Genomic DNA, 26,148 nt, shown 5'->3' on the forward strand with positions numbered 1-26,148 from the left:
CGATTGTTGAGTTGGGCCGGGTCGATTGGTCGGGCTTGGTGGAGGACCAGGAGGCGGCGGGGCCTCGGAGGCAGCGGGGAGTCCGGCACCAGGGCGGCTGATGATCCGCGGGGAGCCGCTGCTGCGGCGGTTCCGGGCGCTGAGCAGGTGAAAGCGACCCCCATTGCTACCCTTTGCTCCGGAGCCAAGGTTAACCCCCCGACCCCACTATAATCCCCCCTCCCAAGCTCAGCCCCTGATCTGGGCACCATTCCTAACTCTGCGACCCTCCAAGGGGCAGCCCCGGACCCGGTGGCCCCGCCTGATAATGAAGATGCTTCAGGCTGAACCTTGAGGTCCTCCCCAGTGACCGTAACCCGGACCCGGGCACCACGTACAAGGTCTAACCAAGGTCACCGCAATCACAGCAATAGAAAATATAGACAATGAAAACACTCAGCGGGTCAGGCAGCATCCGTGGAGAGAGCAACAGAATCAGCGTTTCAGGTCAAAGGCCTTTGGACAGAACAGAGAAAGTGAGAAAACAAGCGAGTTTTAAGCTGCAAAGAGGAAGAGATAGGACAAAGGGCAGATGTGATAGTGCGGCCAATGTTTCCCAAGCCATTCTGTTGTTTACAGAGCTGTCTGTTTAATAGGTTGAAGAGAGTGACAGAGAGAGAAAAAACAAACAACGGGATATGTAAAGCGGTGAAATGCAGGTCAGAGCTGTTGTTCAATCGGAAAACAAAAGGAGAGTGCTGGAAATGCCCAGCACACCAGGCAGTGTTTGTCACTGGCTGAAATCATTTCGCACACATCATTTTTGGTTCTTTTGCCAGTCACTTTTATTCTGTGTCCCCTGGTTCTTGACCCCTCAGCCAGTAAGAACAAATTCTCTCTACTCTGTACCCTTTTATGATTCTTAAATCCTTGTAAGCCCCTCTGTACTAAGGAGAACAACCCTAGCTTCTCCAATACATCCATGTAACTAAAGTACATTACCCTTGGAATCAATTTGTTAAATCTCTTCTGCAACTCTCTATCACCTTCTGAAAATATTAAGCCTTAGCTTATGGTCAGTTGTTCCATAAATAAACCCCAGCTGGCTCCTCTTTGAGCTGGGTTTGGTTAAGATGATTGGCATGCAAATAGTTTCATTGCAAGAGTGGAGTTACCATTCAGAAAACCTGGCAAGCTGAGATGTTGGATATTCAACTAACAGCCAAAAATATCTTTCTGGACTGCTGATTTCCACTGTCCTACACAGTATAAACCTCCAGATTTATTTCTATAATGGCTATTATTATTTTAGTACTTACTGGTGCTTATGTAATTCATTTCTCAGGATCCAGCATTTATTGCCCATCCCTACTTGCCCTTGAGAAGGTCGGGGTGAGCCGCTGCCTTGAACCACTGCAGTCCTTCCGGTGAAGGGGCTCCACGGTGGTGATCATACTGATTTGCTGGCTTGCTATTTCATAAGGCATTTAAGAATCAACCATATATGTGGACCACATATAGGCCAAACCGGGTAAGGAGGGCAGATTTTCTTCCCTGAATGACATCAGTGAACCAGATGGGTTGTTATGCCAATCCAATATTTTTTGTGGCCTTCGTTACTATATTCCAGATTATTAATTTGAATTTACACTCCACAACTGCCATGGTGGGATTTGAACTTGGGTCTCTATTTCTGATTACCAGACCAGTAATGTAATTGCTGCATCACCACCATACTCTTAACTTGTATACACTCTAGTTTGCTTTGAAAGCTTATTATTGTAGATTCATACTCTGTTAATTTTAATTGTGGCGGCTAGCTTAGAAACATTGGCTGCAAGTTAAAGATTGCTGGAATTGGAGATCTGTTTGCTTCATTGAATTTTGTGGCCCCATGTGTATACTCATCCTTGGGAATGTTACCACCCAGAAAGATGAGGCAGCAGATGCGTGAGAATACCTCCAGCTGCAGTTCTCCAAGTCACCCCCATCCTGACTTGCAAATATATCACTGTGTCTTTATTGTCATTGGGTATAGATCCTGGAACTCCCTCTCAAACAGCACTGTGGGAGCACCTTCACTAGGACTGCAGTGGTTCAAGAACACAACTCACCACCACCTTCTCAAGGACAATTAGGGATGGGCAATAAATACTGGCCTTGCCGGTGATGCTCAGGTCCAGAAAAATTAATAAAAAATGGTTTTATCAAGGAATTTAAACACATTAACATTGAAGTTATTTGTAGAAACTCTACATTTTTCTTCAAAGTGCTGCACAGGCTTAATTAGGAAAAGATCATTTAAAACAAGAAAAATCCATGAATGACCACATGATTTCCTTTTTAGCATCAGGCTTTGTATAGCAAGAAGCAATCAACATGTTCGCTGTGTGAGAACCTTCTCAGTTACTGATGCCATGAATGCACTGAGGCCGTTCTACCTCGCTGTACACCCAGATTTCTTTGGCCAACATCCAAGAGAGAGGGTAAGTGGTGACAAGTGGGTGCTGTGTTTAAGAAATTACTGCCTTGGGGAGGGCCGAGAGGTTTATCAGAGCCCAGAGGCAGGTTAGTGGAACAGCTTTTACTGCCCTGTCCATAAAATCTTTTGAGTCAGATGCAAAGTGTTTCTGCAAATTGCTGTAAGAAAATCTCTGTGTTTTTCTTGTGCAGGAAGTGAATGAAAATTCCCTCAAGAAGTTAAATAACCATCTGGAGTGTCTGCAGCGACCTGGGCACAGAACTCATCAACCAACCCAACTCACTTTCTATGTCAGAGAGACAGCGGGCAATGCAAGTGTTACTCAGTGCATGAATACTTCAGGTGTGTATGGTTACTTGTTACATGGATGGGATTGCACTGACATCAGAGCAGTTATTGCAACATGCTCAACTTTAAGTCTTTATCAAAATTGTTATGATATGTGGCGCCTCTATCACTGTTCAAAGCAGGACTCTATTGCTTACCAAAGGAGGCATAGAATCATAGAATTATAGAAATATACAGTATGGAAACAGGCCATTCAGCCCAACTTGTCCATGCCAACTTGTGGACACCCATCCGTATTAACCCCCTCGCCCAGCACTTGGTCCATAGCCCTCTATGCCTAAGCGGTTCAAATGCTCATCTAAAATGCTGTCAGTGACTCTGCTTCCACCAATCTGTTAGGCAGTGCATTCCAGGTACTCACCGCTCTCGGGGTGAAGTAGGTCCCCCGCAGGTCCCATCTGAATCTCTTATCCCAGACCCTAAACCTATGTACTCTAGTTTTATCTTCCTCTAATATGGGGAAAGGTTTTTCTGCCATCTACCCTATCTATATCCCTCATAACTTTATACACCTAAATCACAATATACCCCTTAACCTCCTCCACTCCAGGGAGAACAGACCCAACTCCTCCAGTCTCTCCTCATAACCAAACAAAGCCTTTAAGTCTGTGCTGACCACTGCATGCCTTGCTACTGAATCAGGAGTTGTTTGGTGTAAGTTTCAGACTGATACATGAGCAGGGTGAATGAGTCTAATTGAAGAGTTCTTTTAAAGAAGCAGTATAGATTCAATGGGTTGAATGGCCTCCCCTTGTGCTGAAAGACTGTGATTTCACACTACACTTTAGTAAGTTTGGTTAAACAATTATTTTGTTTAAGCTGAAAAATTAAAGCCAGATGATTTATTTCAGGGTTTCGAACTGTCAGCTTCACCCTTCAGACGCAGGACCTTCTCAGTACTGTTGTAAATATTTTGAAATCCTGCAGTTTATCCATTGACCATGTCCAGGACTCAAAGGTTGCTATGGACTTGCCTCATCAAAATGAGACCATTCCATTCAGTCGACCCATCCGATGGGATAAGACATATTACACCTTCACTGGATACAGGGACCCAGAGGAGGAGCTGGATTGTGTTCAGCAGCTGGAACCTACACTTGGGTATGAACACCTCTTTGTACTTATGGAAGCTAGGTTGTGTGGATGGGGATATTAGACTGGTGAGAAGGAATTCCCATCGTTAGCATTTCACTTATTATCCACTGTGACTCAGTGTGCAGTCTCCTTGCCTGTGAGTCAGGTTTGTGTTTAAGCTGCACTGCAGAGACTTGAGCAGCTAGCCCAAACCATCACCTCAGTGCTAGTGCTGAGGGAGTGCTGTATAGTCAGAGGTGCAGGATGGAAATCAATGCCCTGCTCCCTTCTCAAGTGGATGTCAAAGAGTTCCTAGCCTCCTTATTCCCACAACTCACATCACTAGAACAGAATCTCTGGTCATTATCAAATGGGCTGTGTACAAATTGGCTGCAGCATTTGTTACAAGGTGGAGCTTGAAAGCACTTTAGAACATCCTAAATCTATATAGTCTTTTTTTCTCTAACTTTAACCAGTTAACTTTTCTTGAAAGCTGATGGATGAGGCTAAAAAAAAATGTATTTTTGAAATGCAGAATGTCCCTTCAGTCTGTGAATACAATAGGAGCAGGAGTCATCGCCCAGGCCCCTGAAGCCTGCCCACCATTCAGTATGATCATGGCTGATCTCTCCTGGGCCTGTGCTGGTGCTTTGAAAGAGCTCCCCTTAGCCTGGCAAACTTCAGCCTACTGCAGCTGCATGGTAATTTTTGGTGACACATGTTTCTGGACTCCCAGGTCCTGCTGAACACCCAGGTTGCTCACCATTTAAAGAAAAATACTCTTTTTTTCCCCCCACCCCATTTTCTTGTCAAAGTGGATAACTTTGCATTTCTCCACATTATATTCCATCTGCTGTGTTTTGTCCCACTCACTTAATCTGCCTGTACCCATTGTAGCCTCTTCACAACCCACTTTTCTTCCTAGCTTTGTATTGTCAGCAAATTTGGATGCATCATTTAGTTCCATCATCACAGCCATTGTTACAGAATGCAGATGCTGAGGTCCCTGCACTGATCTGTGTCGCAGTGCATGGACAATTTGCTGAAATTTAGGAAATTCTCAAAGCCAGAGATCAACTCATTCTGATGTTTCTTTTGCAGGTCGTGGTTAAAAAAAAATGTATCTCTTGCCTTAGAGAGACTGAGTGTCAGTCTTCCACTGCGAGATGACCTTCAACGCCTAAAAACAGAGCTATGTCAGCAACTGGAGGTAACCGACATCAGGTATGGATGCTGAACACAACGTCGAGAAGCAAGGAGAAAACGTGCGTTATTTGGAGGTTTTTAAATATGTTCTTATGTGGGGTATTAATTTTGTAACTTTGTGCCTCAGAGCAGTGATTCCACCCAGTCCTTTACCACATCCTGGTTGATTCTTTAACAAATTCCAATTAATGTTACATTGCAAGGTATGGGGGCTGAAGCAGACTGTTTGCAATCTCATTGTCCTATTTAACCACAAACTGACACTCTGACCCTGCCTCTGTTCTGACCCTGCCTCAGGTGATCTGCTGCTGAAACCCTCATCTGTACTTTTGTTACTTCAAGACTCAATTATTCCAATGTACCCCTGGTCCATCTCCATTTTGGAGTTCATCCAAATCTCTGCCACCTGCGAACTAACTTGCACCAATTCCCATTCACCCATCACCCTCTGTGCTCACTAACATACACCAGCTCCTGGTTAATCAGCATCCTGATTTTAAATTGTAAATTCTAATCATTCCTTTCAAATCCCTCCATGGGCCTTGCACCTCTCTCTGTAACCTCCTTCAGCCCTCCAACCCTCTCCATCTCTATGCTTCTCCAACCCTCCCTCCTGTACAGCCTGGATTTCCGTCACAACTCTGTAAACTCTTAAGCTTTGTAACTCCTTCATGACTCCACTCTTTCCTCTTTTAAGTCACTCCACAAACCTTTTAGTACCAAGCCTTTGGTCATCTTTCCTGGAGTTTTATGTGAATTCATGCATACTTGGCTTGATAGCATCCTTGTGAAATGCTGTGGGATATTTCACCATTGTTAAATGCAAGTTGCTATATAAATCCAGGCTGTTGTTTTATAAACATACAGTCACTCATTTACTAAATCCCAGTTGTAGGTTTACCTGCTGTGTACAATAGTATCTTTGTCAGACTAGTGCTGGTATTGAGGGCTTCAGCTGATCTTTAAGAGGTCTTCTTCTTTTCACAACACTGCAGTAAAATCCGTAACAGGATCAGGACTGATCTGATATCTGATTAAATTAATCAGGTCCAGTCAGAGTTAATGTTAACACAACTACTTCAGACAATCTCATGACCTCTGCCAACTGGAAAGCTAAGGGCAGCAGCTGCATGGGAAGCCACCACCTCCAAGATCCTTCCAAGTTACACACCAGCCTAATTTGGAAATACATTGCAAATCCTTCTTGTTGCTGGGTCTGTATTCTGGAACTGCCTATCTCATTGCACTTTGAGAGTACTGCTGGATTCAACTGTTTTAATTAGTTTTTTTAACATGTATAGTGTCTAATACACCTCAAGTGGCTGCACAAGGAATGGCCGCTTACTAGCTTATTGGTTCACCCTTCAGGTGAATATGTGTTTTTTTTCATTGGTTGGTTTGGCCACAAGTATTTCACAGGTTTCCTGATTGGACTACTGTTAGCTAAGGAGTCTCTCTTATCTCAGGTATAAAAGGTGCCGCTTTTTGTTAATCTCTCTCTTGCTCTTCCTCCCCCCTGGCCTGAGCTCATCTTTTATTCCCTTTGTCTCAGCTCAAGCTAGTGCCATGTGCTCTGTGACTGTTTCTTTGTCTTAAACTTTTCCAATAAAACTTTGTGAAGCACCAAGTTGTTTTCAACTCATTCCTGGATTCCCGAACGAACCTGTGGATTCGAAAATAACCAGATCCGACAGTACATTCACCACCACCTTCTCAAGGAAAAGGGATGGGCATTAAATGTTGGTCTTGCTGTAATGTCATTTCCCAAAAATAAATTTTAGAAATCATACTGTGAACAGTGTACTGGGAGAGAACTAGTTGCAATAAGGAAAACCAGCTGGATTTTGCTGCATATTGAAAACTGTAAAATGAAAGATTCCACTCACTGTTACAATGGAAAAATCCAGTAGCCAAGCCAGGCCACTAGAGAGATTCCCTTGCTCCCCTTGAAATAGTGTGTGGAATCTCTTACTTTCTCCTGGAAAAAAGCAGACAGACCTCATTTAATATCTCCAGTGAAAGACAGCACCTCAGATTTAGTGGTCAAGTGCCTGGAGTGGTGCTTCAACCCACAAATTTCAGAGAAGTGCACTCACCTTGTACAGTGCGTATATGAATAGTCTGGTAAATTGAAGTTGCTAACATACCTTGGGAATGTTTCTGATTCCTTTAATACATGGAACTCTGCCACGGTAAGTTGATCCTAATTTTGTTCTTGGCTTAGGTGGCGGAAGAGTTGGGGAGTGGCTCATCGGTGCAGCCAACTGCACAGCCTGTCTCGATTTGCCCAGCAGAACTCTGCAGTCTTGCACAATATCAGAGGTGTGTTTTCAGGTACCCCCCTGCTCTCAACAGATCGACAGCACGCAAGTAAAACCTGCTTACAGAATTCATCCTGCACCCAGTGCCTTAAACCACCTCCCATTGACATTGAGACACAAGAGAAGGCAGATGCTGGAATCTGGAGCAAAAAACAGTGTCGGTAGAACTCAGTGGGTCAGGCAGCATCTGTGGAGGGAAATGAACAGTTGACGTTTTGGGTCGAAACCTTTCATCTCTTTCAGTCCAGATGAAGGGTCTCGATCTGAAATGCCATCAGTCCATTTCCCTCTACAGATGCTGCCTGACCCACTAAGTTCCTCCAGCATCCTGTTTTTTTTTCCTGCTGCCATTGTTTGGTTTAATGGCTTGACATGGTGAACTTAGCCCTCAGGGCTGTAGGTTTGAATCTAATCCATTCTCTTTATAAAGATAGAACACGTAAATTGCTTCCACAGTGCCTTTGAAGACCTCAGCAAGTTCCAAAGTGCTTTTCAGCCAATGAATTATTGTGTGGTGTAATCACAGTTGTGATGCAGGAGACGTGGCAGCCATGTTATGCACAGCAAGCTCCCACAAACAGCAACATGGTAATGACCAAATAATCACTTCTAGTATTGTTAGTATTAGCAGGACACTGTGGAGAAATTTATTGACGTAGTCTATGGGATCTTTCAGTTCACACGTGAAAGCAGAAGAGCCTCAGTTTAACGAGTCATCCATGGGACTCTGCCTTTGACAGTGTGACTCTCCTTCAGCACTGTATGGCCCATCAGCTAAATGTTAGTGTTTATATCTCAGGAGTGGGACAGGACGCAACGATTTTCTGTCCTGGAGGTGAAATTGCTGACCCCAAGCCAAATTCTCCAGAGTAAAACACTTCCTCCGGCAGAGGTGCCACGAGCAAGGAGCCCGGCACCTGAAAAGGTTGACTGAAACCTGATATTCACTCAGCCAAAGGACTGTGGAATATTAGGGGAAAATCAGACACTCAGAGACTTCTGTTGGCTTAGAGCATCAAGGAAAGTGGAGCAAAGGAGGACAAATCGATTTGAGCTGCAGGTCAGCCATGATTTCATTGAATGCAGGAATAGCCTCATGAGGCAGAACAGCCTCTCCACGAGCCTTTGTACTCTCTCTTTCAGTACTTGCCCAGAGGTCTGCCCTTGGGCTGAGGAAGTGCTCACTGGCCCTGACTAAAGGTATTGCAGGAGGTTTATTGGTTGTCACTGGGATCAGTAGGGATGGAAGAAGATCAGAGCATTCTCAGCCAGCTGGACAGCAGTGGAGAGGTCATCTGGTCCAGATGAAGGGTCTTGACTCAAATCGTCGACTGTCCATTTCCCTCCACAGATGCTGCCTGACCCACTGAGTTCCTCCAGTGTTTTGTGCGTTGCAGTGGTGAAGTGTTGGAGGATGGTAAGGTCAGCTGTGTTGAAGACTGCAGACTGGTTGAGGGGAGACCATTTACCTTGGTCACTTTGGATGTCACTTGTGGCTTTGGCAAAGCAGTGAAGGTCAAGAGGAGACGTGGTAGAAGTGTTGAAAAAATCAGGAATAATTTCGATAATGAGAGGAAACTGTCTCCGGTGGCAGGAGGGTTTGTAACCAGAAGGCAGAGAGTGAAGGAAATTGGCAAAGGAAATAGATGGCACTGAGCAATAATTTATACAATGAGTGTGATCTGGGAAATCATGGTAGGGTTGTGTGGAGAGAGCAGGGGGACTGGGAGTAACTGAGAGATCTTTCAAAAAATTGAACAGGCAGGATGTGTGTGCAGTTTTGTACTGTGATATTCTTTTATAAGAACCTTAGTCTTGTAGTGATGGGAAACTGATTGGAGAGGTTCTGGAGTCAACTGGCCGTGGCACCAGCCAAAAAGATCCTTGGGATTTAGAACAAGGAGGTAGCACTCACATACTCAGTCACAAACAGCTCCTAACTGCCAACAAGGGGCTTTCTGGCTGGCCCAGTGCTTCCTCCTACAGGAGGCTGCAGAGAATCTGCCACTGTAAGTCAGAGCCAGTGCGCGTCTGAGAATTTATCAGCTTTTATCCCTCTGAATGGCCCTGATTTTTCTCAGTTCTGACTCTTTGGGGAAATTACACTGAATCAAAGAAAGTCCAAGAACAAAAAGAGGCCATGAGGTCCCCGACTTCAGTCCTAGGGCCATCTGCTCTTGTCTCAATGCTGTACATACTCCCATGCTTTTCAGTCATGGCTGCAGATTCCTGTTCAAAGGAACTCTTGGGCACTAACAATTAAGCCATAGGGTTTCACTGGAAATTGCAAGTGAAAGGTGGTGTGCTGACATCTAACTTTTAGCTTCTTGCACTGTTTTACTTTCCTTGTAGACTGCTGCTGGCTTCCATTTCATTGCACCAAGACATTGTTCTAATGCTTTAAATTTCTCCAGCTGGCTGCCTCTTTGGAGCTAAAATAACTGAGTGGCTTCATTTTGAATTATAACTGTATCATAAACTAATTGCTATTCTCCACCCACTTCCTAAGTGTCTTCCTTATGCCCTCCTTATCAATTCTGACACTTCGTAAGAGACAAAAAGAGGTGCTCAGTCCTTCCAACTCGTTTTGTCCTTTGAATTCTCTCAACTCCATGCACTTGCTGTTTAGTTAAACATCCCTGGAATTTTGTCCCTCATACAAATCTCAGACTTGAAAATTTCAATTGACCCTCACCATCCACAGTTTTTGGGGAGATGAGAGGAGGTGGGCAGAGAGGGAGCTGGAAGTGAGTTCCAGATTTTCACTGGTGTGAAGTTTTGTTTCCTCAAGTTATTGACACCACCTATCTCCTGCCCAACTCCTTAAATCAGATTAAACATTTTGATAGAATTACCCCCACCTTTAGTCTTTCAAATGCAGGGGTCACACACCTGGGTTGTGGGATCTGTCCTATTATTTTTAACCCTTTTAATCCTGACATCTACATAATAATTCTGCACTGCATCCCCTCAATTGTCAAACTCCCTTCCTAAGATGTGGTGCCCATAACCCTGAACTGGGTCTAATCAATTTAAAATGGAAGTCTGTGAAATATTTTCTGCATTACGTGTGTGGAAGCAAATTGCTTATGCTGTGTTCTGGGTTTGGCTGTTTTCTGCACAGGATGTACAATAATTTTTGCAGAGCACTCTGGAATGAATGCTGCAGGGCAGATTATGTTGGGAACTGTAGATGTCCATCATCACTGGACAAAAGTAAGTCAAACTAATTAGTAACAGTAACAAACATTTCAGGATAGCTTGTGCATTTTTGTGTTCAGTATTTTGCTTTTGATAATTGTATTGTGTCAGCTTAGTCTGGCTGTGCCCACTTCATGGTCATAGAGTGACAGGAAGGTGCAACGCTAGTTAATAAAGATTATTTGACCCTTCATCTCATTGTTATATGGGGAAACAACTTCCATTTATACCCCACATGTAACATAATAAAAAAAATTCCAAGGACTTCAGAGAAACATTATCAAACAAATCTTTGATAGCAAGCTGCATATTAGGACCAGTGGCTTAAAGTGTGGTCAAAGAGTTAGCTTTTACCAAGAGCTTTAAAAGAGAAAGGTTTAGAGAAGAAATTTCAAATGTTAGGAACCTGGCAGCTGGAGGCAACACTGTCAATGGTGCAGTAGTTGAATTCTGGGAGTTTAAGAGGCAGAATTAAAGGATTTCAGAGATTAAAGGAGGCTCTGGAGGTTGGGAAGGGCCTCTCTGTAGAGGGGTTGAAAGCCAGGATGAGACTTATTTTAAAAATTGAGGCATTGAACTGTGACTCTGTCTAAATCAGCAAACACAGGAGTGAAAAGTGAGCAGGACTTGGTGCTAGTTAAGCTAGCAGAAATTTGGATGAGCACATGATACCTGGGAAGTAGGAGGCCAGCCAGAAATGTAATAAAAGAATCTGTAAAGTATTTGAGATGTGAGTAATGCACCAAGTATTAGTGCAGTAAATCTTTAACCTGTTTTACTTGAAGCTTTTGGAGAGGTTGCCTACCTACTATGATCTTCACAGCCACGTTTGCTTGTTGGAAGAGAGGATCAGCTTCCTTCTGGGAGACATACAGTTCATTTACAATGAAGACCTGCAGCCTGCGATGATGCTAGAGGATTATTACAGGATGTTAACAACCTTTCATCAGAATTTCATTGTCAACCGACCTCTGTTTCACCCACGAAGTCTAAAAGGACTGCAAATAATTCTAGAAAAGTGAGTGATTGCAAAACAAAAGGTCGTATCAATGAGTGGCTGAAAATTGCATGTGAAGCTGTTAAGGTACATACCTTGCACTGGGAGGCAGAAATGTCAAGCAAGGTTCTGACTGAACTTCAAAATTTTGCTTACGCCAGCTTCGTGTTGGGCCACATAAACACAACAGTGAGGCATTGACCTTACTCTGCCTTCACTTGTGGTGGCACAGCTAGTAGAGCTGCTGCTTCATAGTTCTAGCAACTGGAGTTCAATCTGACCTCAGTGCTGTCTGTGTGGAGTTTGCATGTTCTCTCTTTGACTGTGAGAGTTTCCTCCAAGTGCTCCAGTTTCCTCCCACATCCCAAGATGTGGAGTTGGGAGGTTAGTTGGCACTGTATGTTTGGAGGTGAGTGGTAGAATCTGCGGTTGGGTGAAGTTGAGAGGATTAGCGTAAATGGATAGTTGGTGCAGACTCATTGAGTCAAAAGATCTATTTCTATGCTGTATGACTCGCTCTTATTTCTTCTTGCAGTTTATTATCAATTTCCTTCTGCATTGCTTCCTCTTTTTCAACTAGTGCAGGGTCCTGGTCCCCAGATTTCCCTACGTTCAGCCTAATCCAACAATATGCCATGGAATAGCATATGGGAGGAATGAGGAAGCCCATCAGTTAGGTCCACCTCTAGCATCTCTGCCAACTTAAATTTTCTTCCCATTTAGTTATTTATTTTTAAACACAGTCTGCAACTGGAGTGGTGCAGTTTATTTCTGTATATCCAATGCAACTGTCCTGTAGAACATGATTCCTGTATATTGGGAATGGGTGGGGGTGGTAAAATCCAATGATAATTTAGCTTAACATGTTGCAAGAGAGTTGCCCAATCTGTAAGTAGGTATCTCAGCTGCATTTAACTTCAGTTTTATTTAAATAATGGAGAACGTGTTTTCCACTTGTAAGCGACTGTTACAAATGTACAATATGAAGTGGCCCCTTGATCCTGTTCTGTCATTCATTAATGGGTGATTTGACTGTAACCTCAACTTCTCATTCCTGCCCCTTGCTTATCAAGTATCCATCTAACTCTGTCTTAAAACTTCCTCCCTCCTTTGGGTGTGCCTTCCAGAGACTCACAACTCTCTAACAGAAAAAGAATTGCTTTATCTCTGTCGTAAATGGACAACCCCCTTTTTTTTAAAGTGATGCTTAGTTCTCCCACAAGATGAAACATCATCTCCAGTTCCACCGTGTTATTTCAAAAGTGCAAAGTTATTTTCTGGTCTAGTGACTCTTACTAGGTGGAAAAACGTTAACCTATTGCTCAAGATTCTACGGATCTGTTTGAAGAGCAAGGGGCTTCCTTGTATCCTGGGTGAATATTTTTCTGTCAACAGAACAAGAATAATTAACTATTGTCACATTGCTCTTTGTGAGCACTTGGTGCAATTTGGCTGTCACATTTCCTGTTATAACTCCTTAAAAACGATTTCTTTGGTTGTGAAACCTTTTGAGGTTATGAGAGGCAGTCAGGATAAGGTTTTAAATTTTCCTTCATACTTGATTCTTTCAACTGTGCCCACTAACCAGATGTTGTTCTGTTATTTCAGAGGCTCTTCTGCCCCTAGTCTTCTTAAGACAGGCCAGCTGAGAGTGCCCGTCACTTGCGACCCCACTGCCTTGCAATGGTTTATTCTGAGGCATGCACAAACAGCCAGGGATTACCTAAGGAAGGAGGAAGAGTAAGTAAAAGATTCTTACCTGTCATACACTGAAGATGAGAAAACATAAACTGAAAACAATCCAATAGGATTGGGATATGTGATCTAGATGTCACATTTACACACTGCTTGCTTGCACACACGACGTGTCCAGTGTGGCTTTGGAATCACTTAATTGTTTCTCAAATTGTGGCTTACAGTAGGGTGGAAATGTGAATCAAAACCAGTTGTGTGCTGCTACCAATTTCTTTTCTACTTCTCCATTGATTATTTCATTGCTGTAAAAGCCTATGCAACTTCAAACACTGGCTCTTTAACCTAACTGTGTGTCGAGCTGCAGGTCCTGAGGGACCGTGTTAGGGAACTGGAGATGAAGCTCGATGACCTTCGTCTGGTCAGGGAGAATGAGGAGGTGATAGAAAGGAGTTATAGGCAGGTGGTCACACCGGGGCCACGTGAGTCAGGCAAGTGGGTCACAGTCAGGAGGGGGAAGGGGAAGAGTCAGGTACTAGAGAGTACCCCTGTGGCTGTACCCCTTGATAACAAGTACTCCTGTTTGAGTACTGTTGGGGGAGACAGCCTACCTGGGGGAAGCAACAGTGGCAGTGTCTCTGGCACAGAGTCCGGCCCTGTGGCTCAGAAGGGTAGGGAAGGAGAGAGGAGGGCAGTAGTGATAGGGGATTCTATAGTTAGGTGGGCAGACAGGCGATTCTGTGGACGCAGGAGAGAAACTCGGAAGGTAGTTTGCCTCCCAGGTGCCAGGGTCTGGGATCTTTCAGATTGCACCCAAGATATCCTGCAGAGAGAGAGAGAACAGCCAGAGGTCGTGGTACATATTGGTACCAACGACATAGGTAGGAAAAGGGATGAGGTCCTGAAAAATGACTATAGGGAGTTAGGAAGGAAGTTGAGAAGCAGGACCTCAAAGGTAGTAATTTCAGGATTACTGCCTGTGCCAAGTGACAGTGGGTATAGGAATAGAATGAGGAGGAAGTTAAATGTGTGGCTGAGGGATTGGAGTAAGGAGCAGGGATTCAGATTTCTGGATCATTGGGGCCTCTTTAGGGGCAGGTATGACCTGTACAAAGAGGACAGGTTGCACTTGAATCCCAGGGGGACCAATATCCTGGCGGGGAGGTTTGCTAAGGCTACTGGGGGGGGGTTTAAACTAAATTTGTTGGGGGGTGGGATCCGAACTGGAGAGACTGGGGAAGAGGTGTTTGGCTCTCAAATAGAGAAAGCTAATAGTAGGTACGAGAGGGAAGATAGGCAGGTGATAGAGAAGGGATGTGCTCAGACCGGTTTGAGATGTGTCTATTTTAACACGAGGAGTATTGTGAACAAGGCGGATGAGCTTAGAGCTTGGATAAATACTTGGAGCTACGATGTGGTGGCCATTACAGAGACTTGGATGGCTCAGGGACTGGAATGGTTGCTTCAAGTGCCGAGTTTTAGATGTTTCAGAAAGGACAGGGAGGGAGGCAGAAGAGGTGGGGGAGTGGCACTGCTGATCAGAGATAGTATCACAGCTGCAGAAAAGGTGGATATCATGGAGGGACTGTCTACGGAGTCTCTGTGGGTGGAGGTTAGGAACGGGAAAGGGTCAACAACTTTAATGGGTGTTTTTTATAGGCCGCCCAATAGTAACAGGGATATTGAGGAGCAGATAGGAAAGCAGATCCTAGAAAGGTGTGATAATAACAGAGTTGTTGTGATGGGAGATTTTAATTTCCCAAACATCAATTGGCATCTCCAGACAGTGAGGGGTTTAGATAGGGTGGAGTTTGTTAAGTGTGTTCAGGAAGGATTCTTGACATAATACGTAGATAGGCCTACAAGAGGAGAGGCTGTGCTTGATTTGGTATTGGGAAATGAACCTGGTCAGGTGTCAGACCTCTCAGTGGGTGAGCGTTTTGGTGATAGTGATCATAATTCTATCTCCTTTACGATAGCACTGGAGAGAGATAGGAACAGACAGACTAGAAAGGCGTTTACTTAGAGTAAAGGGAATTATGAGGCTCTCGGGCAGGAGATTGGAAGATTAAATTGGGAACAGATATTCTCAGGGAAAAGTATAGAAGAAATGTGGCAAATATTCAGGGGACATTTGTGTGGAGTTTTGCACAGGCATGTTCCAATGAGACGGTAGTCACGAGAGGATACAGGAACCGTGGTGTACAAAGGCTATAATAAATCTAGTTAAAAGGAAAAGAAAAACTTACAAAAGGTACAGAGAGCTAGGTAATAATGTTAGAGATCTGGAAGAGTATAAAGCTAACAGGAAGGAGCTTAAAAAGGAAATTAGGAGAGCCAGAAGGGGACATGAGAAGGCCTTGGCAGGCAGGATTAAGGAAAACCCCAAGGCATTCTACAAGTATGTGAAGAGCAAGAGGATAAGATGCGAAAGAATAGGGCCTATCAAGTGCAACAGTGGGAAAGTGTGTATGGATCCGGAAGAGATAGCAGAGGTATTTAATGAATACTTTACATCAGTATTCACTACGGAAAAAGATCTGGGGGATTGTAGTGTGGACTTGCAGCAGGCTGAAAAGCTTGAGCATGTAGATATTAGGAAAGAGGAGGTGCTAGAACTTTTGGAAAGCATCAAGTTGGATAAGTCGCCGGGGCCGGATGGGATGTACCCCAGGCTGCTGTGGGAGGCGAGGGAGGAGATTGCGGAGCCTCTGACGATGATCTGTGCATCATCGATGGAGACGGGAGAGGTTCCAAAGATTGGAGGGTTGCGGATGTTGTTCCCTTATTCAAGAAAGGGAGTAGAGATAGCCCAGGAAATTATAGACCAGTGAGTCTTACCTCAGTGGTTGGTAAGCTGATGGAGAAGATCCTGAGAGGCAGGATTAATGAACTTTTGGAGAGGTGTAATATGATTAGGAATAGTCAACATGACTTTGTCAAGGGCAGGTCCTGCCTTACGAGCCTGATTGAATTTTTTTTGAAGATGTGACTAAATACATCGATGAAGGGAGAGCAGTAGATGTATGGATTTCAGCAAGGCATTTGATGAGGTACCCTATGCAAGGCTTATTGAGAAAGTAAGGAGGCATGGGATCCAAGGGGACATTGCAATGTGGATCCAGAACTGGCTGGCTCACAGAAGGCAAAGAGTGGTTGTTGAAGGGTCATATTCTGCATGGAGGTCAGTGACCAGTGGTGTACCTCAGGGATCTGTTCTGGGACCCTTACTCTTTGTGATTTTTATAAACGACCTGGATGAGGAAGTTGAGGGATGGGTTAGTAAAGTTTGCGGATGACACAAAGGTTGGATGTGTTGTGGATAGTATAGAGGGCTGTCAGAGGTTACAGCGGGACATAGATAGGATGCAAAGTTGGGCTGAGGAGTGGCAGATGCAGTTCAACCCAGATAAGTGTGAAGTGGTTCATTTTGGTGGGTCAAATATGATGGCAGAATATAGTATTAATGGTAGGACTCTTGGCAGTGTGGAGGATCAGAGGGATCTTGGGGTCCGAGTCCATAGGACGCTCAAAGCGGCTGTGTAGGTTGACTCTGTGGTTAAGGCGGCATTTGGTGTATTGTCCTTCATCAGTCGTGGAATTGAATTTAGGAGCCGGGAGGTATTGTTGCAGCTATATAGGACCCTGGTCAGACCCCACTTGGAGTACCGTGCTCAGTTCTGGTCACCTCACTACAGGATGTGGAAGCCATAGAAAGGGTGCAGAGGAGATTTACAAAATTGCTGCCTGGCATGCAGAGCATGCCTTATGAAAGCAGGTTGAGGGAACTCGGCCTTTTCTCCTTGGAGCGAAGGAGGATGAGGGGGGACCTGATAGAGGTATATAAGATGATGAGAGGCATTGATTGGGCGGATAGTCAGAGGCTTTTCCCCAGGGCTGAAATGGTGGCCACAAGAGGACATAGGTTTAAGGTGCTGGGGAGTAGGTATAGAGGAGATGTCAGGGTTAAGTTTTTTACTCAGAGAGTGGTGAGTGTGTGGAATGGGCTGCCAGCAACGGTGGTGGAGGCGGATACGATAGGGTCTTTTAAGAGACTGTTGGATAGGCAAAATAGAGGGCTGTGGGTAAGCCTAGTAATTTCTAGGGTAGGGACATGTTCGGCACAGCTTTGTGGGCCATAGGGCCTGAATTGTGCTGTAGGTGTTTCTATGTTTCTAACTGGTCAATGCTAGTACTTATGTTCCATTCGTGTTTCCCTACATATTCTTGTATTCCTTTCCAACACATCTATGCTATTCACTTTGATCATTATGATAGCATTTTATGTTCATGTCATCCTGAATTCCTATGGATTTATTGGTGACCACCTCGTTTATGTCTCAATTTTGACACTCCTGTGTAGCACCGTGGGACGTTTTACAATATAAAACTTTATCCATTTGCAAGTTGTTGACTAACCCCTGTTTATGATGTTGTAAATAGAAGCCAGTCCATTTGACCACATGTTTAATTTAAGGACAGAGAACAGAAAATTTATCACCTGTTCTTTACTTGTTAGTCTTGCATTGTGAAATTGCTCCAAATCCTCTATACAACAGGATTTATGAAATAAAATTGCTAAATTTATTAATAACATTACTGTAGGCAGAATTAGTTGATTACCGGCTACAGCAAAGTAAAATCAAATAATTGCCTAAGATCATTATATTTCCCATGCAAAGCATCAGGAAAACAATTAATAGGTTAAATATGATTGAAACAGGGCCCCATTAGACAGATCAATACCTGCACCCTGAAGCACAGTAAGTATTTGTAATTCAGCAGCAGTGCAACATTAATGATGAGACTGACAGCCTGGCTCCTTAACCCATAAGGATTGAGGGGACAAAAAATAACAATGGCATAGAAAATTTGATGAATGCAAATCAGATTGAGTGTAGAAAATGTAGAGGAAAAGATTAGATGAAGGAAGGAGAAGACTGGGGATGTTTAAAGTTCTTAAGAAAAATTGTTCAGTCACATTCATTGATGTAGCAAATTTAGATTGTTTCCCTGTTGGGCCAGAGAGATTGATTGACATTACACTGACTATTAACAAATTGCTAACAAGATATTTCTTATGTTATGAGGAGCTCTAAATTTCTACTGAGTGATATGTGTGAAAATCTTAGAGTTTGAGGGTGAGGAACCATTTGTTCAAAGTGAACAGTAAAAATAGCAGCAAATTCTGAAGATTTGCAGCTTGCTGTACATCTTAGTTCCCTGAAATTGCTGTGCAATTTGTGCCTGAAAGTCACATATCATCTTTTGTGGGCCTTTTTTTTAATCCCAATAGGTTGAAAATGGAACAGGAAAAACTTATCAAAGTTTGCAGAGAGAAGTTTTGGCTGGAAAGACTATACAAGGAGCAAAGTGTATCCAGTGAACAGATGGTACAGTCCTGTAAAAGACTGCTTGAAGAACAGACAGAGTTACCCAGGATACACTTGTGCATTTCACATTTCTATTCAGTGTTACAGGATGGTGACTTGTGCATTCCCTGGGACTGGAAACAGTAGATGGAAAGAATAAGAAAAGCAGAGTGAACTGTTGGACAGTGCCCAGTGACTACATGAAATTCATACGTGAAAACTGAACAACTGTGCGTTTTTGGAAGTGCAGTTCACATCCAGGGCTGGGAAATCCAGGGCTTGGCAGCTGTATTCCAATTTGTGTGAATTAAAACTGCAGATAATATGCCAAGTATGATTAGCCCCACCAGTTCTTTCATCTGACTCTTCTCAATGGTTTCTTGTTATTTCAACTTGAGCGCAGCCAGCTCAGGTTCAAGCACTGGCAAAGAATTCCCCCAAACACTCTAGGGTGAACATAACAGAAAATACCATCCAAAGAGGAAAAGAGACACAAGACACTGCAGCTGCTGGAATCTAGACCAACAACAATCTGCTGGAGGAACTCAGCAGGTCAAGCAGCATCTGAAAAAGGGCAGTTTTCCATTTTCAAAATAAGGAAGTCCTTTAATGGAGGAGGTGGTGCAGGTACATCTAACCCACACAGTTGGAAGCTAAGCTGTTATAACAAGCATATACCCTTCATTAAATCGAGGTCCTCAATATGGTCTGTGCCTGGGTTTGGCCTGGTTATATGCTGTAGAATTACTGCCTCTATTGTGGTTTGTTGTTTTGACTGCCACTCTTCAGCAAGACACCTTCACAAGTGAAGTTAGCTTTCAATTACAAGCAGAATGTTGTATTACCACAAATCACGAGGATGCTTTACGTGTGGTCTCTGTTCAAGGGGAGGGGTTTCAATGCTACCTATCCAAATCATTTTGTTACAGCACAACACATTGGGTTACCTTAAAATCATTTTCAAAGTCAAATGGTTTATTATACAGTGATTAGCACTTTAACATCAACAAAATATTCTTAATGTTCATGTTGAAATAATATTTCTGACATTAGCCGAAGAGCCAAACCTTGCCTGCCCACTTCATGTTCTGTTCAAGCCATCTGAGGGCAGAGGAATATTCCAAACTGAAAACCTCTTCTTTTGCAATGTTGACGGTTGTGTGTTTTATCTGAAGTTTTGGCTCTGAAATTCGAGCAGCTGCCTGCAGTCTGTCCACTGCTGCTTCATAATCTCCATTTGCAAATGAACCTTCATCTTCATACCTTAACAGAACAGACAAAAAGCCAGTAAATTAACCTTGTTGAACATGAAACAAAGGATTATGGTTCCAAAAGAGTGAATACCTTCTCAGCACAATCTGCAGAGATTGCTTGGAGACACTGGGACTCTGAATGTTGCTTGCATTTGTTACTAGAAACATTTCAGTCGCCAACAACATTTCCACTTCTGACAAGAAGCAGGGAATTGGGAGTAGTTTACGGTACAGGTTTTCCTCAATTGGTGGGTAGCACCCATTGGACAAAGCTTCTGCAAAAGGAAAACCATTTTAAATAAATGTTCATTTTCCTTTTCCTGGATCAATATTTTTCCCTTAACCAAAACCACAAAAATATACTATAATATTAATTAATAATCCAGTATCCTCAGGATTTTGTGGTGGCAGGCAGGCAGATGGTCCAGACCAGTGGATGATACTCCAACGAATACCCCAACCCACTTCTATTTTTTGTTAAGATATTGCACAGTAGTGTAATGATTTTTCTCATGAATCCAGTGTGCTTAGAGGGAGCATGAGGAACAGAACCCTAGTGAGTTTAAAGGGAATGCGGGATACATCACTCGGTGAGCCAGAGGCCAAATCTTCACGATTTCCGAACAATGGGATGCGTATTATTGGAGTTTACTGTATTTTCTTGTTGTTTGCATGGGGCATTTTCCTTAACATAACAATATGGGTTACATCTCAAGCATCTGTTATTATGAAGAGCTTAGGAACATTGAAAGGTGCTATATTAAATTCTTCTGGAAAAAATAATGTTTTTCTGTTTTATGTCAATGGGTTGATTAAGATTTTGTACAAAAATTAAAATATCTGAATCCACGTTGCTCTGGTTTGGGCTATTGAGTACATGTTCCAGTAAAAGAGGATTCATACAAGGATGTAATAAGTAGGCTAAAAAGCTCTTCAAACCTGCTCTGCCATTCACCAATCTACTTCAATTCCACTTTCCTGTCCTATCCTACAAATCTATTAGTGCTCAAAAATCTATCCATGGCAGCCCTGAACATACCCAGTGATTGAGAACTCAATGCCCTCTTAGGAAAGAATTCCAAAGATTCACAACACTCTGAGCATGATTTCTCCTGATCCTAGGCTTAAAAGCAGCAACACACTTATTCTCAGATTACGACCTCCTGTTTTTACACTCTCCGACTTCTGTATCATTCTCACACTATGAACTCGGCAGGAAAACAGTAGTTGCTTCTTCAAACATGTCCCACATCATGATGACTTAGGGTAGACATTTCTTCCCTCTCCCTCCTTCCATAGGCATCTAATCTCATGTGAGAGGCTAGAACCAAAATAAAACCAAGGAAAAACCATTCCATAAAGTTCAGGCAATGACCATCTCCAACAAGAGAGAATCTAACCACCTATCCTTGACATTCAATACCTCACAGCACCAGAGACCCAGATTCAATCCTGACCTCTCGCCCTGTCTGTGTGAAGTTTGCATGTTCTTCCTGTGACCGCATGGGTTTCCTCCAGGTGCGCCAGTGTCCTTCCACATCCCAAAGAAAATGTGGGCTGGCAAGTTAATTAGCGGCTGTAAATTGCTCCTAGTGTGTATGTAAGTTATGGCACCTGGGAGGAGCTGATGAGAATGCAGGAAGAATTTTTTAAAAATGGAGGTTAATTAATGGCGAGAAACTTACCTCTTGACACCCCAAAGCCTTTCACCACCTACAAGGCACAAGTCAGGAGCGTGATGGGATATTCCTTTTGCCTAGGTGACTAGCAGCAACAACTTTCAAGGAAGTCAATACTATCTGGAAAGAAGCATACCACTTGACCTGATTCCCATCAGCTCCCTAAATATTCTCTCCCTCCACAGGTGGTGTATATTGGCTGCAATATGAACCCTTTACAAAATGCATTGTAGCTTATTTGCCTAGGTTCCTCTAACAACACCTTCCAAACCCATAACCTCTCCCACCAAGAACAAAAGCAGAAGGCTCGTGGTTGCACCATCACTTGCAGGCTCCCCTCCAAGTCATGTACCATCTTGTTTTGGAAAAATATTGCAGACCTTCCTTTTCACTGCATCTAAATCCTGAAATTCCTGCCCAACAGCACTGTGAGAATACTTTCAGCAGAAGCACCACAGTGGTTCTAGAAGACAGCTCGCCATCACCTTCTTAAGGGCAATAAATGTGGGCCTTGTCAGCGATGCCTAGATCCTGAAAATCAAATCAAAATAGTTTCTACCTGAACCCCACCCCTCTGATAATCTATATCAATCTTGGAGATCACACACAGAATGCTGCTAGATATGGAAAGCAGCAATCTCTACAGATAAAGGGGCAACACAGTGGCACAGCCAGTAGAGCCATTGCCTCACAGTGCCAACGACACAGGTTCAATCCTGACATCTGGTGTTGTCTGCCTGGAGTTTGCATGCTCTCTCTATGACTATATGGGTTTCCTCCCACATCCCAAAGTTGTGCAGGTTGGTAGCTTAATTGGCCTCAAAACTCAAAACTGCCAGATGTGGGCGAGTGGGAGAATCTTAGGGGTGGGGGTGGAAATCAGTGGGAATGTGGGGAGAGTGAAATGTGAGTAGTGTAAATGAGAGATTGATAGTTGGCATGAACTTTATGGGCTGAGGGCCTGTTTTGTGCTAACCCTGATCTCTTTGCTGAGCGGGAATCAATCCAGCCCCCTCTTGAAGAAAGAGCCCCTAATGCACTAGCACCTAAACAATTTCAAAAGCTTGCAATGGAGAAAAGATGATCATACATCAGATCTGATACTTGTTTCTAAGTCTGCTATACAAATGCAGAGGCCAGAATGAAGGGGTCGGGAGACTTTCTAGCAGGTTAAAGGTGAGGGCAGGAGAAACAAAAATATCATGAAGCTGGCTTATCTGACAGGAAAACGACAGAGCATGACAGCAGATACCAAGGCAAGTAAGTATTGGGCTCCGACTGTTTAGATAATCAGAAGTGAACAATTCTGACAAGTGAGTAAATTTTGGACAGAGGTGACATTTTGCGTGGGTGCACACAATACTGCAGACTTACTCTTATACTGATTCCTTGCTTTCAGCCACAAATTGGACCTGCCCAGAGCTGTAATTAAGTTTCTTACAGCTAAAGGGCTTATGGGAATGTCCATTGACCTCATGAACTCTACTGTGTCAGAAGATGCTCCTAAGCAATTATTCTGGATGCACTGATCAAGAAGATTGTTGAAAATCCTGACATATGGTGTTACATCCAAGGTGCCTGCAAAACACAAAAAAACAATTTCTAGATAAGAATTTCTAAAATCTCAAATTACCAGCGAAAGTCATTCTTACTGAAAATACTTAACCAGCAACAAAGTTCTATAAAATTTCAAATATGGGTGCTGACCACCAATGGTACTATCCATTGTTTGATTTGCAGCCAGTCATAACCTTTGATTGTCAGCATTTTAAATTCAGAAAGTGCATACATGGGATAGGTCAGGCAAGTGAAGTACTGAATGTAAAATCCACAAGTGCAAGGACTTGTGGATTTTACATTCAGCTTTAATTTACATTTGACTATAAGGCGAGAACTTGAGAGTGTAAATTGGGATGACATTTTTGAAGGGAAATGTACTGTGGAGATGTGGTCGTTGTTCAGGGATCTCTTGCAGGATGTTAGGGATAAATTTGTCCCAGTGAGGCAGAGAAGGAATGGCAGGGTGAAGGAACCATGGGTGACAAGAGAGGTGGAACAACTAGTTAGGAAGAAGAAGGCAGCATACATAAGGTGTAAGCAGCAAGGATCAGATAGGGCTCATGAGGAATATAGAGTAGCAAGGAAGGAACTTAAGAAGGGGCTGAGGAGAGCGAGAAGGGGACATGAAAAGGCTTTGGCGAGTAGGGTTAAGGAGAATCCCAAGGCTTTTTACTCATACGTGAAGAGCAGAAGGATGGCTAGAGTCAAGGTAGGTCCGAATAAAGAAGAAGGTGGGAAGATGTGCCTGGCAGCTGTGGAAGTGGGTGAGGTTCTCAATGAATACTTCTCTTCAGTATTCACCAAGGAGTGGGGTCTCGATGTCACTGAGGACATTGTTGGTAAGGATAATGTTCTAGAGTATGTAGATATCAAGAGAGAGGATGTGTTGGAGCTGTTAGAAAATATTAGGACAGGTAAGTCCCCAGGGCCTGACGGAATATTCCCCACGCTGCTTTTGGAGATGAGGGAGGAGATTGCTGAACTGTTGGCTAGGATCTTTGAGTCCTCATTGTCCACGGGGATTGTACCGGAGGATTGGAGGGTGGAGAATGTTGTCCCTTTATTCAAAAAAGTTAGTAGGGATAGTCCGGGGAATTACAGACCAATGATCCTTACATCTGTGGTGGGTAAGCTGCTAGAAAGGATTCTAAGAGATAGGATGTATGAGCATTTAGAGAATCGGTAGGGACAGCCAGCATGGATTTGTGACGGGAAGATCTTGCCTCACTAGCCTGATAGGGTTCTTTGAGGAGGTGACCAGGAAGATTGATGAGGGTAGTGCAGTAGATGTGGTCTACATGGATTTTAGTAAGGCGTTTGACAAGGTTCCGCATGGTAGGCTTCCTCAGAAGGTCAGAGGCCAAGGGATCCAGGGAGGCTTGGCTGTGTGGATTCAGAATTGCCTTGCCTGTAGAAAGCAGAGGGTTGTGGTGGAGGGAGTGCATTCGGATTGGAGGGCTGTGACTAGTGGTGTTCCACAGGGATCAGTTCTGGGACCTCTACTTTTTGTGATATTTATTAATGACTTAGATGAGGGGATGGAAGGGTGGGTTAGCAAGTTTGCAGATGACACAAAGATCGGTGGTGGTGTGGATAGTGTGGAGGGCTGTTGAAGCTTAGAGGGATATTGATAGGATGCAGAGTTGGGCTGACAAGTGGCAGATAGAGTTCAATCCGGAGAAGTGTGAGGTGGTACACTTTGGAAGGACAAACTCCAAGGCGGAATACAAGGTAAATGGCAGGATTCTGGGCAGTGTAGAGCAGCAGAAGGATCTGGGGGTTCATATCCACAGTTCACTGAAAGTTGCCACACAGGTGGATAGGGTAGTTAAGAAAGCTTATAGGATGTTAGCTTTCATAAGTCGTGGGATCGAGTTTAAGAGCCACGAAGTAATGATGCAGCTTTACAAAACTCTGGTTAGACCACACTTAAGAGTACTATGTCCAGTTCTGGTTAGATAGTCTTAGGAGTGGTTTGAAGGTCAGCACGACATGGAGGGCCAAAGGGCCTGTATTGTGCTGTATTGTTCTGTCGTTGTTCTAAGGACAATACACAGCTAGAGTTATCATCTATTTCGTCAGATTTATCTAGGTCTCCCAATCTCCAGCTCTTTGCTAAGAGACTCCAGAGATATAAAACCAAGCAAGCTACTAGGTATAAACAAAATGAACCTTATCTACAACAAAGATCTTTTGCTGATCCAGGGCCTAATATGCAAGAGTATCTAGCTTTACAACTCCACCAATTCTGGACTCTTGGATTTCCTTGATTTTGATCCTTGTCATTTGAAGGATGTACTTTCACCTGCCAAGGCTCTGAGCTCTGCAATTTCCTCACTAAACCTCTCCACCGCTCTCTCCTCTTAATAGCCATCCAGTCACCTGTCCTGAATGGTCCATTGATGTTCTGACAACATCTTTCATCTTTTCCTCTGTCTGTTAACCTTTTACCATGACAGATTTTGGAATTTTAGGAGTCTGGTGTCAGTCATGTGAATGATGTGGTGTGCCAGTTGAGTGTAATAGGATCTCAATGCTGGGTACATTAATCCAGGAAAGAACATTGACATTGTTTCACTGATCCTGCCAATTATTCCAGAGGATTGGAAAGACAGTCTTGGTGGTCTTAATCCAGTTCTTTGAGATGCCCGCTGCAAGTAAAAATGTGAACTATTTCCCAGATCCTAGGAGTCACCTCTCAGCAAAGAATGACATAGATGATGAAATTCACCATTTGCTTCCATGAGCTGACACAGTCTTTGGCTGTCTGAGGAAAAGGGTTTTGAAGATCTCAACCTCAGACCTGGCACAAAACCCATGGTCTACCTCGTAGGCGTGATCCCTGCCCTCTTATATACCCCTGAACCTTTACAACTTATTGCTGCTCCTATTTTTTAGGTTATATAAAATCCCAACCATGTTTCAATCCTTCTCCCAGGTCCTGGTGATACATTTGCTATGATTATAGTCAAGAGAATTACAAT

At 43.5% G+C, this 26,148-nt stretch overlaps 2 protein-coding genes across 4 annotated transcripts in view; one reads left to right on the forward strand and one right to left on the reverse strand.

Annotated features, from left to right (window-relative positions):
- tcaim (T cell activation inhibitor, mitochondrial) lies at positions 1-20,756 on the forward strand. Of its 3 annotated transcripts, XM_052023179.1 has the most exons (11): positions 21-147; positions 1,325-1,510; positions 2,327-2,465; positions 2,653-2,803; positions 3,661-3,910; positions 4,985-5,107; positions 7,314-7,411; positions 10,535-10,626; positions 11,397-11,629; positions 13,217-13,348; positions 18,597-20,756. In XM_052023179.1, the coding sequence occupies exons 3-11, from the start codon at positions 2,397-2,399 to the stop codon at positions 18,817-18,819; spliced, it is 1,371 nt and encodes a 456-aa protein (XP_051879139.1). In that variant the 5' UTR covers positions 21-147; positions 1,325-1,510; positions 2,327-2,396; the 3' UTR covers positions 18,820-20,756. The 3 variants fall into 3 exon arrangements, with proteins under 3 accessions (XP_051879137.1, XP_051879140.1, XP_051879139.1); XM_052023177.1 differs by lacking the exon at positions 1,325-1,510 and having other exon boundaries at positions 1-147; XM_052023180.1 differs by lacking the exon at positions 1,325-1,510 and having other exon boundaries at positions 1-147; positions 18,773-20,756.
- Positions 19,722-26,148, reverse strand: part of LOC127574491 (protein TOPAZ1-like) — an 8,288-nt gene continuing 1,861 nt past the window's right edge. Inside the window, exons 4-6 of the mRNA XM_052023518.1 lie at positions 22,979-23,182; positions 20,017-20,200; positions 19,722-19,935 (exon numbers count right to left, since the gene is read on the reverse strand). Coding sequence (XP_051879478.1) covers positions 19,722-19,935; positions 20,017-20,200; positions 22,979-23,182 — 602 coding nt within the window. The remainder of the gene's footprint in view (positions 19,936-20,016; positions 20,201-22,978; positions 23,183-26,148) is intronic.

Source organism: Pristis pectinata, chromosome 9 (assembly GCF_009764475.1).
Source record: "Pristis pectinata isolate sPriPec2 chromosome 9, sPriPec2.1.pri, whole genome shotgun sequence".
Classification (NCBI taxonomy): Eukaryota; Metazoa; Chordata; class Chondrichthyes; order Rhinopristiformes; family Pristidae; genus Pristis; species Pristis pectinata.